The sequence below is a fragment of the Hippocampus comes genome, unplaced genomic scaffold, assembly GCF_001891065.2.
Source record: "Hippocampus comes isolate QL1 unplaced genomic scaffold, H_comes_QL1_v1.1 scaffold22, whole genome shotgun sequence".
In the NCBI taxonomy this organism is placed as follows: domain Eukaryota; kingdom Metazoa; phylum Chordata; class Actinopteri; order Syngnathiformes; family Syngnathidae; genus Hippocampus; species Hippocampus comes.
This window is the reverse complement of record NW_017806175.1, coordinates 2,205,534-2,220,047: the sequence shown is the minus strand read 5'-3', so window position 1 is coordinate 2,220,047 and position 14,514 is coordinate 2,205,534. Positions and strand designations below refer to the sequence as shown.

The 14,514-nt window shown below is 40.7% G+C and overlaps 1 protein-coding gene across 9 annotated transcripts in view; it reads right to left on the bottom strand.

Annotated features, from left to right (window-relative positions):
* unc13a (unc-13 homolog A (C. elegans)) overlaps positions 1–14,514 on the bottom strand; it is a 43,236-nt gene that overhangs the window by 7,259 nt on the left and 21,463 nt on the right. For 3 of the 9 annotated variants that reach the window (XM_019897237.1, XM_019897240.1, XM_019897244.1), the window contains 19 exons: positions 14,320–14,435; positions 13,339–13,502; positions 13,094–13,247; positions 12,552–12,620; positions 12,244–12,333; positions 12,018–12,152; positions 11,365–11,498; positions 11,202–11,287; positions 10,536–10,662; positions 10,365–10,461; positions 8,577–8,720; positions 8,328–8,405; positions 8,148–8,225; positions 7,833–7,921; positions 7,601–7,747; positions 7,348–7,477; positions 3,646–3,675; positions 2,181–2,237; positions 331–411 (listed from right to left, as the gene is read on the bottom strand). In XM_019897237.1, coding sequence (XP_019752796.1) covers positions 331–411; positions 2,181–2,237; positions 3,646–3,675; positions 7,348–7,477; positions 7,601–7,747; positions 7,833–7,921; positions 8,148–8,225; positions 8,328–8,405; positions 8,577–8,720; positions 10,365–10,461; positions 10,536–10,662; positions 11,202–11,287; positions 11,365–11,498; positions 12,018–12,152; positions 12,244–12,333; positions 12,552–12,620; positions 13,094–13,247; positions 13,339–13,502; positions 14,320–14,435 — 2,006 coding nt within the window. The remainder of the gene's footprint in view (positions 1–330; positions 412–2,180; positions 2,238–3,645; positions 3,676–7,347; positions 7,478–7,600; positions 7,748–7,832; positions 7,922–8,147; positions 8,226–8,327; positions 8,406–8,576; positions 8,721–10,364; positions 10,462–10,535; positions 10,663–11,201; positions 11,288–11,364; positions 11,499–12,017; positions 12,153–12,243; positions 12,334–12,551; positions 12,621–13,093; positions 13,248–13,338; positions 13,503–14,319; positions 14,436–14,514) is intronic. The other 6 variants (XM_019897238.1, XM_019897241.1, XM_019897245.1 and 3 more) reach the window with 2 other exon arrangements.

Below are 14,514 nucleotides of genomic sequence, written 5' to 3'. Positions count from 1 at the left end.
TGATTTACCCAGATCCCAAATAGCAGGCGCTAAATTCCATTTTTGATGTGTTTGTGTAGTGCAACTGGCAACAGGTGCAAAATTGCCCCACACCAAACAATTGTCACATTGTGCTGAAACGAACAAGGCGCAAAGTTTGAAGGTCTTTTCATAGGTGAAATGACATGACTCCTTGTGACTGAATCCAGGATTTAATTGGACTGACCATTACTGCTTGTCTGAGTGTCTATTTTGTTATTTCTGCTCTGCGTTCAGATTGATATAGGGCAAGTGCATCATACAGGTTGAGCAGTGTAATAATAAAAGCGACTGCAGTCAATGTATTCATACCTTGATGGTGTCCAGGGCCAGTTCTATGACTGCGCACTGCTTGGGCGTTAGAGCTTTGGCCTCTTCACGAACCATGTGCTCCTGAACAAGAAGTAGTACGATTAGAGAGACTCTTGAGTTACCACAAAAAAAAAAAAACCTAAGGAAAAAGCTTTTAGCCCTGCGGCATAAACAAAGATGAGGTTTACTTGATAGATTAGATTTTCCCAATCCCACGCGTCATGTTCTTGTCTATTCTTAGCATTTTTAAAAATTATATTTACAGTTTGTAAATGTTTAGATGAGCTCCCATGTTGAACTGACTCCTGCTTCAGTTTTTGAGAAAAAATTCACACACATTCGGATTGGTATTCAGAGCTGGTCTGCTCAAGCCCACACAACCTCATCATGCTCAAGACATTCTTTTTTCTTTTTGCAACAAGAGCAGTAGCAAATGTAGCTTTTGTGTGGCTGATTTCCCACAGTAAGGTTATCAGTTTTTTGTTCTCTCGTATTCATACGCAGGCTGCCTTCCCGAATGTGTTTAGCTCAGCAGACAGCCAGCTATTCAGCAAATGAGAGGCAAAGTGTTTGTGCTTCAAGCTGGTAAGCACAGCATCACTGCCACTGTCATTCGTGTAAGTCTGCTAGCTTAATGCTAGCTATCAGTGGCGATTTATCTCGGACTGCAAGGGAAACTCAGCTTCCCCTAAAATGTCAAAGAATAAGTGATCAAATATATGAATGTAAATTTAATTGTGTGTACATGTCATTGGCTAAATATGCGCTACAACGTGCTCAACTTTTGTTCCGAATTAGCTTCTTCTTACTGATTACGACGCGACTCCCTTCTCATTCATTCCCGCAGCTTCACCGTGCTTTAAACGGTGGCGCCGAACCTCTCGAGAGTTCAGGGTAGGTTGTCCCATTGCGTTGAACGGAGACGAGTCATTGGATACAAGCTGGTTTTTGTCCCGCCCACGAACGCTCGGCGTCTCTGGGACTGGATGGCAGTGGGCGGGTACCGGACGCTTAGTTTTTCTGCATCAGATTGGATGATCTGTCTGAGCCTGTGTTACAGTTTGATTGACATCGAAATGAGCCAATCACCGATCTTTTGAGTGTAGGCATCCGTGGGAGCACTTTCAATTCTCATTCTATTCTAAATTGAACGGGAGACGACTTCTAATCCTCTTAGCGACACTCTCTTTGTTGAAAACGATAAGCGACGAATTAATCTTTTATTACTGGTTGGTTTTATTGTAGTTGCTGTAGTTGTAGGACACAAGTTAAGTTTCTGGAAAAGACGCCTTGTTAGTATGACAGGATTACAGATAATTTTCTTGAAAAGGAACGGAGAGTAGAATTCGCGTTTATATAAACGGGCACATTTTATGATGTCGGCCAAAATTGAGCTTCCCCTCCTTGACAATGTCAAGTTGACAGACCAGCATCCGACACTGCTAGCTATAATATAGAAAGGCTAACAAAATTTCATCTCTATTGAAGTAATTTACACCATCAAACGACTGGCAGTGATGCATGTAAATCCATATCCAACAATACTCACTTGCAAATATTCTCTCTGTTCTGTGGAAACAATTCAAACTGCTGGAGATTAGCTTGCGTATATCTTTCCGACTAGCTACTTGTTTGTTTATTGTTTGTGTTATTGTTTCTTGACAGGAGTCAAACACCTGTGTCATATTACTGCCCCCCTTAGGCTTAGAGAGGCAAACCAGAAGAGGCAGTGTGGCTTATAAAATGGAGCTAATTTAGTTGGTGCAGCTTATACAGCAATGCGCTCAACAGACTGAATTTTACAATATATCAACGCGGGGGCAACGTCGAAAAGAAACTTTTGGCAGCACCTTCAGCTTGGACAGTTGACCCAGTTCCTTGGCAGCGTTAAAGATGAGCTGAGTGCCCTGTGGGGAGAAACAGAGACAAGGGGAAAAGACAAGAAAGAGAATGACTGTAATGATGTGCGTCTAAAAGTGGGTGATCATGATAAAAGTACAGTACAAGGCAGCATTACACAGAAGACAGCGACATACATAAACAGTCACCTCTGTACAAAATGTCTGACTACTTTTTTTTCCTCCATGTTCCAAAGCACTTGGCTTCCCACACATAACATCCACGCACAGTGAATACGGACACACATGTATAACTGGAGATAATTAGTTATTTAACACTAGTGTGATGCACTTAATCAAAGTCCATCTTCATTCTGCTGAGTGAATAAATCACTATTTGTGCCTCACTGTACACTTTGGACAACACCAGAGTTATGATTTTGCCTTTATACACTAACACAATGGATCTGTAAGACTCGAGCGGTAGACAATCAAAGCTCCAACTACCAGGACACGTGCGTGAAAATCAATCATGACCATGCGCTGACATGCAGAGGTAGTCTGAAAATTTTGGATTAACTGGAATGTTTTTGAGAAATTTCAGAATAAAGTTCTCCCAGGGAATTAACCAAGTCCGTACTGGTCAGAATAAAACTGGGTTCACAAGACAGATGTATGACACAAAATTACAATTTCATTTGCCATAGTCACTACTGCTCATTCTTCGTTTTTTTTTTTTTAACCCACTCACACCCCTCCACTCTGCCAGTCTATCACACCAACCTGTTCAAGGCCCTCCTGATCCCCATCATCTGCCAGATTGTTCAGTACGCCCCCATGCAAGATTCTCAAGCACTTTTCTGTCTAGTGATCTTCCGTTGACGAACCTGTCTGGCCAAAACTTTCCTGCTTTGTCATTCTTCCGCTAAACCCATCGATGTGCCAGCCGACCAGCTGTTATTAAACGTCCATTCCAACTACAGCATTCACGTGGTAGGGTGTACTGTTATTAAGATTCCACACACACTCTTGTCAAAAAATTGCCTCACCCCCGTCATTAAAAATTACGCAAGTAGCCTCCAGAAATTAACTTATTCTACAAAAAACAGTAAATGCCGTACTTTGTGAAACCACTGAAAAATTACACTTCAATCACGTCCAGATGTTTACATCAAAACCACTGTGGTAGTTTATTAAAGCAAAATAATTAAAAAAAAAAGTCCAAATAACTTCTGAACCTCGTATGTCAATAAAGTGCGGCTGAAGGGTTCTGCAGGCAGTTACCATTTACTCTACTCATTTTTGGGTTTATAAACAGAGCAATGTTGCATGAAAACATAAGGACGGGTTAGAAAAAACAAATCTAAACTTCCACCACTGTTTCAATGGGGAGCTGAGGGAGAGAGACAAAGACACAGAGAAGAAGACATGGAGGAGAGAGAGACGAGACATTGATCTGAAGTGGTTTAGTCCTTACGTCGCTGTGAGAAGCGTTCTTCAGCCTCCCCTGGAAAGAGAGCATGTGGTTAATACACGGAGCACTCGCCAGTTGCTGCACTCTCATTGGCAAGATGAGGCAACATTTTGGGACGTGGTCTCATTGCCACAAGTGGCCCCTCCTGTCATTTAGCACGCTCTCCAAAGCAACCGCTGTCTGTCCATATGAACCCCCATGACACTCATACAAATGTGCTTTATTGGCTTTATTTGTTTCAACCTAAGTTTCACACGTAAAAGCATCATAGCAACTCATGTGTATCCTTTAAAAAATAAAATAAAATAAAAAAATACACTATACTTGTGTTTTGGGTGAATCTAACAAGAATACGGCTATATTTGCATAATATAATTGGAACTTTTTTCCGAGAAGCCTCCCCCAAAATATCACAAGAAAATGTTTTTTTTTTTAACATACCATACTATAACAGTTTTTTTTTGGGGGGGGTGATAGTATTTTTATACTTTTGTCGAAAAACAAACAAAAAAAATCTGACTATTCAAGTAAGATGATAACTTTTGATTGCCTATCTCAGCACGAGACAGGGAAATGCTCCACAAACTACAAATGAAGGGATGAAGCAAATTTGTTGACTACATTTTAATTCTAGATTAGATTTTGCAAATGCTTGATTTTTGTTAAAATTATTTCTTGTGGGCATAGCTGACCAGTAAACAATTTTTAAAACCCGTGGAGCATATCCACATTATATACCGTACAGAAAATGTAGACATGATAAAAATAACGTAAGATAAAGTTTGAGGTGATGATGCAGATATTACTTATTATTTATTTTTAAAACATCTTTTTATGTGAAGGCTAGTTTACCTTAAAAGGGGAGAAGCAAAACAGAATTGTTCTTCATATTAATGTAAACAATAGTTCAAGTCATGAACAAAACTTGAATTGAGGCAAATGAACTCTCCTTGGTTATTTCTCCCCTAATCCAAAAATCCTTTCCACTTCAGAATAGTCAACAGTTTAGGTTCTACTGAGATTTTAACTCGCTGGATTCAGAGTCCAGAGTGTGAACCGTTGCGCCACAGAACCGCAGATCTTATACCACAGGGGAAAGTCATTACTAGGGAAGTTCACCCCAGACATTGATCACTTTTTTTTTTCTTCTGTTGACCACAGTTGATCCATCGCCTTGATGGATTTGTGGTTTTGAACCACATCATTATTTAACACTTAACTGCTAATCTTGCCAAAATGCACCTGTGTTTATAACGTTCTTTGAATGCCCACCCTTAAGACCACCTTTACATCATCACCAAGAGCGTCATACGATCATTTTTTTGACCCACACCAAATGAACCTTTTAGAACCAAAATCGGCCTTGCTTGACAACCTCTTGGACCGTATGTGACGGTAAACACACTGTGGTTATGAGGGCAATACTGACATAAAAAGCACCGTTATTACAGTCGTCCTGGTGAACAACAGAACATGAGCAAACCTGGGACAGACCAACATGAAAGGTCTGCAGAGAGACAGACAGCACAGTATAGCGTCGTACAGTTCACTGGGAGAAGACTGCAGTGTTGAAAGAGATCAGATGCAAGCAACAAACCCACAGAGGGGGAGTTTGAGAGGGGCAACACTTCAAACAGGTGTGAAAAGGTGTGTGGGGAGGGGGCGGGGGGCATCCGAGGGATTTGACTGAGGGCATGGGGTCCCGGTGCATGAGAAGAAAGTAGGTAATACCAGGCACACGAGAGGGGTGCCACTTCCTGTGTGAGCAGCGGACTCAGGAAGAGGAGACCAAAGAAGGAAAGCACTGATTGGTTGAGATTTTTTTCTTTTCTTTTTTTTTTTTTAAAGAAAGGACAGGGAGTCTTTTACAACCAGAAATGCACCATGCGTCTGACTTCTCAAAAGACAAAGTAGGACAGAAAAGGAGACGGGGAGAAGAACAGTGTTAATTTTTCTTTTTATCTAAATTTGGTAAAATGATGACTTGATTGCAGTTAAGCACCTTTACAAACAAAATCGCTAAATCTGAAGTAAGAAAAAAAAAATCGGTTTGATATGAATAGCAATTTAAAAAGTGTAAAATAAGGATGGAATGCATTAATGAAGCTACTTCTCAATGACTTTCACACTATCCAAACGTGTGCCTCTATCGACGACGACAACAAAACAAACAAAAAAACAATTTGGTCATGACTATGATCTATTTTCCTCGTCGACTACGATCTATTTTCCGTGTCATCGTTGCTTTTTGTTCTTTTTTTTTAATTAACACTGGAAGAAAAGAGCAGACGCCAGAGAGGCTGGTGAGACGGTGAGATGCAGGGTGGGTCCAAAAAAAGACAAACTAACAAACAGGGGGGAGATCGCAGCCACACATAGAAGAAACCAACCAGAAGAAACCAATCACCGCAGACGAACAGACAGACACACACGCAGGAGCGCTGTACTTACAATCATCTGTGTAGGGAGAGCGGTGGGAGCAGGATGTAATAGTAATCACAACAACCAGAAAGAAGGGTCAGTCAAGCTGCAAAGAGCCCCACATCAATCACAAAAAAATACCATCGCAAGTCCAGGAGGGAACCAATTGACTCCGGTCTTCACGACTGGATTAAGAACCAAGCATAGAAGCGTGGAGGACTTGAATATTACTTTGTAACCACTTTTTTTTTTTTTACCGTGATATGAGGCTCTTCAAATGATAACCAAACACAAACAGAGCACACATATATGAAATAAAACAAAACAACAGGCTGCTTTCCAAAATGTATACCTTTTTTTTTTTTTTTTGGAAAGAGGACCACATCCTTTGGATAACACTGGCTGACATAGTGGAGAGCAGACCTGAGCTGGTATGCAAATGATTGATATGATGCACTCCTTTTGTGTGAAATGTGGAATATCCTGTGTGCGCGCTTGTGTGGGTTGATTGTTGTCCATGTTATTTGTTTATCGGAGACAAAAGAGCCGTCTTGAATCACAGCACTCTCCACACGTTCCGCCCCCATCTTCGTTTCCTGTCATGGCGACTTAACAACAGAAATTGTGTACGGATGTGTTTATTTCCTGTGAAAGCGGAGGCATTTTCTCGCCTTTATTCATGTCGCTGTTCCAAAGGATGACACCGACGCAGAATGTAGCAGGTAAAGAATGTTTCGCGGGGGATTCGTTCCACACTTACCCACTCTATGTGATTTTGGTTTTACAGCAAAATACTGAAATGCTCCCACATGCTTAAAATTATATTTATACTTCTTAGAATTAAATGTCCAAAAATGTATCGTCATTGGTGTGTTGTGACTCGATGAACCACGACAAAGCGCAGGAACACTGTAGTGTTATCGCTGTCAGAGAGGTAGGTATTCCGTAATACCGAGACATGACTGTGAAGTTTTACAACCTTTACAACAGTTAGTTCCCTTTTTTTTTTTTAAACATCTCACCAGATGTGTTAATGATGTTATTGAATCATGTAATTGATGTGTCAATGTGTGGATTCTGTGTTCGAGACACAGGTAGATAAATGTCTGAGCTACTGTTTAAAAGAGGTTTGTTACTCCTGTGTGTGTGTGTGGATGTGGTTTAAACTTCCATGCTTACAAGGCAAACCAATCCGTTGGGATTGGCAAGATTTATAGGTTTATACAGCCATTTTGATGTACTCGTAAATGGTGGCTTCTTGTGCGTGTCCGCAATTTGATGCACACTCACCGTTTGATCGGTGAGCGGCGGCAGGACAATCGTTTTCTCCATGGTGTTCATCACCAGCTTCCAAAGCTCCTTCAGCACGCGCTTCAACACGGTCTTCTCACAGATCTTGGCAAACAGAGTCAGGCTGATGAGACGGGGTAAGAGAGACAGAAAACAAGGATGAAAAATTGACAGAAAATAGAGACTCTTGGAGAATACGACTGTGAAAAGCAAGTTGTATTATCTATCTATCTAGTGATTGACTCACTTGCTGTCCAAGAACTCCATGATGGGTTGCAGGACGTTGTCAGCATCCTGGGCCACACTGCTGGCATTCCCGACATTCGACGTTCCTTTTACCTGCGCCAAGATGTCGCCCATCTGCTTCACATTCTCTTCGATATGAGGCTGAAAACTGTTTTAAAAAAAGTATTTGCAATGAAATTAAACAAAAGGGAAATGCGGAGTGCACTCGAGAATATGAGTGTGTGCCCCAGTACCTGACAGAGAAGACTCTACTGAGGTCATCCATGACATTGTTGAGTTTAACTTGCAAGTCCTTCAAAATGTCGCTGGCCTCAACACAGAGCTGAACACATAGAAACACAAAGCCTTTTTAGGTCACTCGCTACAAAGTCCAAAGAGTCAATATACAGTTAAATCCAAGAGTATTAAGCACAATATAGGATTTTGACTCAGTGCATAATTGTAATTGTATCGCCTATAATTGAATAATCTCGTTTTATGTTGACCAGTCAGGTCAGTTGCCCTAATTAGGAAGGAGGCATCGACGGGGAAAAAACAGGGGGACTCACATCTTTTCCACCCATGGCCTCAAACATCTTCTCCAGCTGCACTCTCAGCTGTTGGATGTTGTTGATAAGGATGCAGGGCTAGGCCAGATAAAATTAATTACTTTGTAAATGACATCATTCTGTCTCTTTCAGCGTTAAAAACTTTAAAAACAAGGCCCAGACGTGTGTTTCTCCTCTTACCACTTTGTCCATGGTGATGTAGTTGGCAAACACCTTGGAGATGATGTCAGCATATGACAGAAGTACGTTGCTGATAGTCTGGATAGTGGCACAAGAAAAAACAAACAAAAAAAAAACATCCAAAGATTTTATTTACGTTTAGTGCTGGTACATACAACAGTGGTGACCCTGGTGCACCTCAAGGCTCAGCCCTGGGGCCCTTGATGACAGAAATGTATTTTGGGGATGACTTAAGTGTGGATGACTGACCTTAGCAAATCGTTTCATATAGTGTCCAACGATCTGCGGATCTGGACACTCTAATTTCCTGATGATCTCAAAGCTCTGGTTGAGCTGGGAAAACACATCCACGACAGAACAAGAGAACAAGGCATGCTCTGATGTGACCTGGAACTGTAATAGAGAAAAGACAGATACAAAAAGTATGAATGACAAGAGGAAGGGAAATCAAATAAATATCTGTCACAAGTATACTCACGACAAAGTCATAAAAACTCATAAAGACACCTGTTTGGTTTGAAGCTGACATTTTGGGCTCATTTTGGCCATTTTCATAGGGGCCCCGCTACAAACAAAAAATTGTGTTCCATTCTGAACAGATTTGAGTCATACACACTTTTTGAGCTTTTGTGCTCGCGTATGGGCTGACCTCAGCAGCTAAGATTGATTACCCGCAATAATACAAAAAACTTTCAGAAATATGCCCGCATATAAGCAGATAGGTATAGAAATGGGAGTACCAAATTTGTAATTCAGGTCATGGCTTGAAAAGGTTCGTAAAACCCAGTTGTCTACCAGGAAATGCCACCATCTGTATAGCTGATATCACAACTGGCTGTTGTTTCATGTCTATTTTTACACATTGAACAGAGTGCTCAGGTGTCCTTCCAGGGAGTCTCGGTAATGAGGTAAGGATAGTTTTCCTGCAGTGAAATCTCTGAAATGAGGTGTTTAATTCAGGGTTCTCTTCATAAGAACCCCCTTTATAACAACTCACACAGCTATTTGAAGCGTGCAGGCACATTGCGCATTGCTGTTTCTGTGTTATTAATGCCAAGGAGTCTTTGAAATAGGAGATGGGGAAAGAGTGGGAGGAGGTGTTGCAAGGGAGGAGGAAAGTGATAGCCCAGCGGGCACTGCGACATCAATTTGATGTTAAAGATTGGTCAAGATTTTGACTACCATGATGAATAGCCCGCAGAAGCTTTGACCTCCTTTATGGTTGTAAAAAGGTCCAACCAATGGATCAATCACACGTGCAATTACTGCATCATACATTGTGCATCAATATATTCGACATCAAAACGCTGCTGCATAAAACTTGACATGACATTGAAATAATACTGGGATGATAACATACAAAAGACTTGGCAATACAATACATGCTATAAAATTGCTATTTTAAAGGTCATGTGCATGAAAAACTGCAGAGATGTCAAATCTCATACAGCGTTTTGTATTTTAAACAGAATTGGCACATGACATCAATTTGACGTGGAATATTGGATTTTTATGTGATATTGATGTTGAATTGACATCATATGCCCAAAGGGTTAGGTTGGCACCGTCTCACAGGAAATCCCACTGAACATCTGGTAAGACAAAACGTAAATAAAGCCTATTGTGTTCGCAATACAAGACGGTATCTTTCCAACTGTGCTTTTTTTTTCTTTTCTTTTTTTTCTAAAGTTTGACAACAATGTCAAAATGACATCAATTTCATTATTTGGGTGAAATTGCAAAGAAGCTTGATATTGAAGTGATATGAAAAGAACATTAAAATCATTATTTGACATCAAATGGATGTCAAAGGATTGATGTCCTGTTGATTAACACTTTTAACCAAATTATGATGACAATTTGATTTAAGTGTTTGATGTCATATTTGATGTTGAATTGACATCAGATGCCCACTGTAAGCTTTGAGCAAGCCCAAAAGAGCACATTACATTCAAACTGCCTGAACAACAACAGCAGCTCAGCAATTTGGGGGGATTTTGAAAGAAAAAAAAAAAAAGAGAGAAGAGAAGCTTTTACCCCATCTTTCTTGTCTCTCTCCAAAGCGCCGTGCAGGAAGTCCCGAGAAACTTCCTCGTTTTCATCCAGCCACTGGATCACGAAAGGCTCAAACCACCTGTAGGGAACGTTTGAATATTTATGGCAAAAATTGTAGACTTTCATTGCGGCACACTGCAGGCTCCAACTCACGCAGGATACTCAGGCACTCTGCTCTTGAAGAAAGGCAGATCTTTGCAGTACTCGTTGTAAAGCCACTTGACCTTGAAGTGCAGGTTCATGTAATCGGCACTCTTGCACAAGCGGTTTTTCTCATGTTCTGCGAAAAGAAGAACAAGCTATGAATCAAGATTTCGGTTTCTCCCAGATGTCTGCTTGCAAGTAAGCCTTGTATTCTGTGCACAACGGTAGCATATATGGACAATATTTAATTTTGTGAGTAATATTATAAATACCGCTAAATATTGCTGCCACGCTTTTAGGGGGAGAAATCCCCCTGACAACAACAAATTTTCTACCCAATTCCAACCCACTTTTTGACATATAGACTATACAGTCTTAGGAACATTACAAATATGAGGTCCCCCCAAATTGTCGTGGGGAGAAAAAAAATCCATATACTGGACTCACTGAAGTGAAAAAATTGATAGAAATCACATAAGCATGTAATTGAAGTTTTAAACACGATTGTTTTTCTTCTGCTGGAGTTCAATTCTAAACTAATCGTCTTGAAATTGCAAATGATACACAAATCAAGGTGAAAATGCGGATCATATTCATTGTCATTGGTGCTGTGCCAATGCCGGCTGGAGCTGTAGCATTACTCTAAGGAGCAGAGGCTCTACTGTGTTGACTCACCCTCCATTGCATATTTCATGTCCTGAGCAAACAAGTTCCACATCACTTCAGCGCTGATTTTACCCACATTGAGCTCCTGGGGGAATCTGGATGGGAAACAAAAGAAGAAAGTGAAAGGAAAGAAAAACAACAGATGGTGATAGAGAATTTGGTAAAGACAGACTGGTTCAGGCAGGGCGTATAGGAATTCTTGTCTTCCTCAATGATGGAGACAATAAGGGTAATGAGTTTGGACCAGAAGTCCAGGTTCTTGATGCTGGGTCCCTGTTCCTCTGGAGGCACTGCACCCTGCTTAGCCTGGATATAAATAAAGAAAGAAAGAAATAGAACTACCAGTACTGTATGCATGACTGATCAATCCAAAGAGCAAAAAGGTAGTATACGGTATTCCTGTCTTGAAAACTGAAGAACCCAAAGACATAAACAGTGTAATGGTACAATAAATGTATACAATATTCCCCAACTCCCTATTGTAATGGTTACAGCAGAAACCAGAGTGAACATAAAATACTGTACACTATTATGAAGATCTGCAGGCAGCTGCACGTGTTCTTGTTTTTCAAGGTTTTTTTTTTTTGGTGCTAAAAAAAAAAAAGAAATCCCCCACAAATAGGGAGCTCGGGGCATCATAGCGGGGTCTACTGTAAAAGCAAATTATGCATGTTCTAGATCTAAAGCCTGACATGACCTACTTATCTTGTCAAGATGATACTATAAACACCTTCTGTCCCTAACAGAAAATGTAATTGTCTTTGCTTGAAGGCCCCAAAGTACATTAAGTCAAGCGCAGTTTTAGTCCTTCACTGAGCTGCTCACCGGGTCTGTCTGGTACTCGCGGCTGTAGAGTTCATGGCAGTTGTTAAAGATGTACTCATAAGTGGAGTTGAGACAGGCTTTGACGCAGTCTTTCACCACTTGGCTCGCTCTGGGCGGAGACTGCAGCTCTTGAACCTGAGTAAACACACACACGCACACACACGTTTTAGTCCATGAACAGAAAAGGACAAAGTCTACGAAAGGAAGAGTGAGGAAGAGGTGGTACCTTCATCCTGAAGAAGGTGATACTGGTGAGGAGGTCCACTGTGGACTTGAGGTCCTGCAGCCTCTCGGGACTGCTGGCAGGGAAGTTGTTCTGCAGTCACACAAGAAGTGTACATATTTGCAATTACCTGTATATTGACCAGTGTAATTGGCGGCAGGTAAAACGAAGTATCGCCACCCACAAATAAAATAGCCCAAATTATACAGTTTACATGAGGAAATGCAATTCTCTCTCTCTCTCTCTCTCTCTCTCTCGTTGGTGACCCCAGATCTAAGCAAACGGTGGTCTAGAAAGCGACTGTATCTTACTCGATACATGGACAGGTCGATCCTCAGGGAGTTGTGAAGCTGATCAAGAAGTTTGACAAATCGTTCTTTCTGTGAATATAATAGAGCAAAACAAGCGATTATCAGTGAATTTGAAGTAAAATAGTGTGGAGACGTATGTGCCAATGAAATATAATCTTAAATGATGTGTTAGGAAATACATATTCAATGTAGACATGTTTGCAGAATTGTTGTACTTGGATTCTCTTATTAAAAATTACAGCAAAAAAATACAGCAAATACACATTCATTACGTACATTTACACTAACTGCTGTTATTAATACAAAAGTTGTTTCCAAAATTGCATTACATTAACAACACGAGAGGTGTTTTATGTAGCTAAATAAGGTTACCAAACAGAGCGACCACCTTCCGCTCCCCCACAAACATCATTATAAACATATTTGTAAAAAGTCCAAATTATATTATTTATTTGCTGATTTTGGCGCTTGCTAGTGTGCCTAAGATGGTGTCCAATGTGTCAAAAAAGTAGCATTGGTTGCATTTGAGTTCCACCACTCACCCCGAAGTTGGACGCAGCAAAGCGGTCTGAGGCAGAGACGTTGTTAGTAGCCTGGGTGGTGTGAGCGTAGTAGGCATTGATGTTGGCCAGCAGGGTGCTCATCACCGCGGGCACACCCGGGCACATATACTTAGATGACAGGCAGGCAAAGTGACTGCAAAAAATGGCAAACATATCTGCCTTTTGGAAACACTTTGATATAAATTCATTATCATTTCTATGTACGGTTATAGATGCGAACACACGTCATGGCTTGGTAGATGGACTCCACTCCGTAACGCATTGCAAACTCATCCACTATTTCCTGAGGCGTCTCCTCGTAGTACACTTTCCACGCATCATCTCCTTTGGCATCGGGGATCTTCACCACACCCGTGTTCTGGATGTCAGTCACAAAGTGGAAGAGGTTCTGCAGGAAAAAAAATAAAATAGATTGCGAGAGGAGTCGAGGAAAAGATCACATGCACGTGTATTAGTTTGAAATCTTTCATTTATATTATCTAACCTGCCTTTTTTTTTAATGAATAACTGCACACAGTGATCCTTTTTCAGTAATGTACTGAACTTGTATGAAAGTGGACTGAACTTGAATACACATTAAAAAAAACAAACTCTTAGCCGAACGGATAGAACGTTAGGTGTCAAATCAGCTTAAGCAGAAATGGTCTCGTGTGAGTAAACCCAAAGTCAATCTTTCCCAAACTTGAGTGGGCCATCAAGTGGAGTTAAACATTACAATTTACAAAGACAATATTTAACCTATTGGAGAAAACACTTATATTTGTATTTTCACGACACTTTCTTAGACAATTCCTGCTCCAAAAGGTAATCAATGGTTGTAATGATTGCTTTGTAAGATGCATTGTATAACAGTTGCCAGGCAACATAAATAAGCAAACTCCAGGTGGGAACACAGCGCATCATCTTGACTGTAAGGCCATAAAGAAATACGCTGCATTAAAAAAAAAAGTTGGAGCGTGAGAGCCATTTCAGTTTTTTTTTCAGCTGCCTAAGCATTTTACACAGAATCCAGCAAAGCGGGATATTGCCACAAACTGTGTGCACTTACACAGTAATCAGTCAGGGGCTAAATTTCCATCTTACGTAAAATTAAAAAAAAATTGTGAGTATGACCTAACATGCAACAAGTAATAATGTTTGAAATATGGAGGCCTTGTCCCGTTTTAAATCAAATTTCGGCCCTGTAAAAATAGACAAAAACTTACTTCATGCAAACAAGTGTATTGAACGTGATAGGGGGCGACCGTCTCTTCGCCCTTAATCTCCACATTGATGTGCATGCGGATTGCCCCTGAAACGGCTGATTTGTCTGTACGCTTGTCTGAGGAGAGCACAGAGACAAACAGAAACGCATTAAAAATAAGTCAGCTTAGACTACCGAAGGACATCACAAAGCTGTA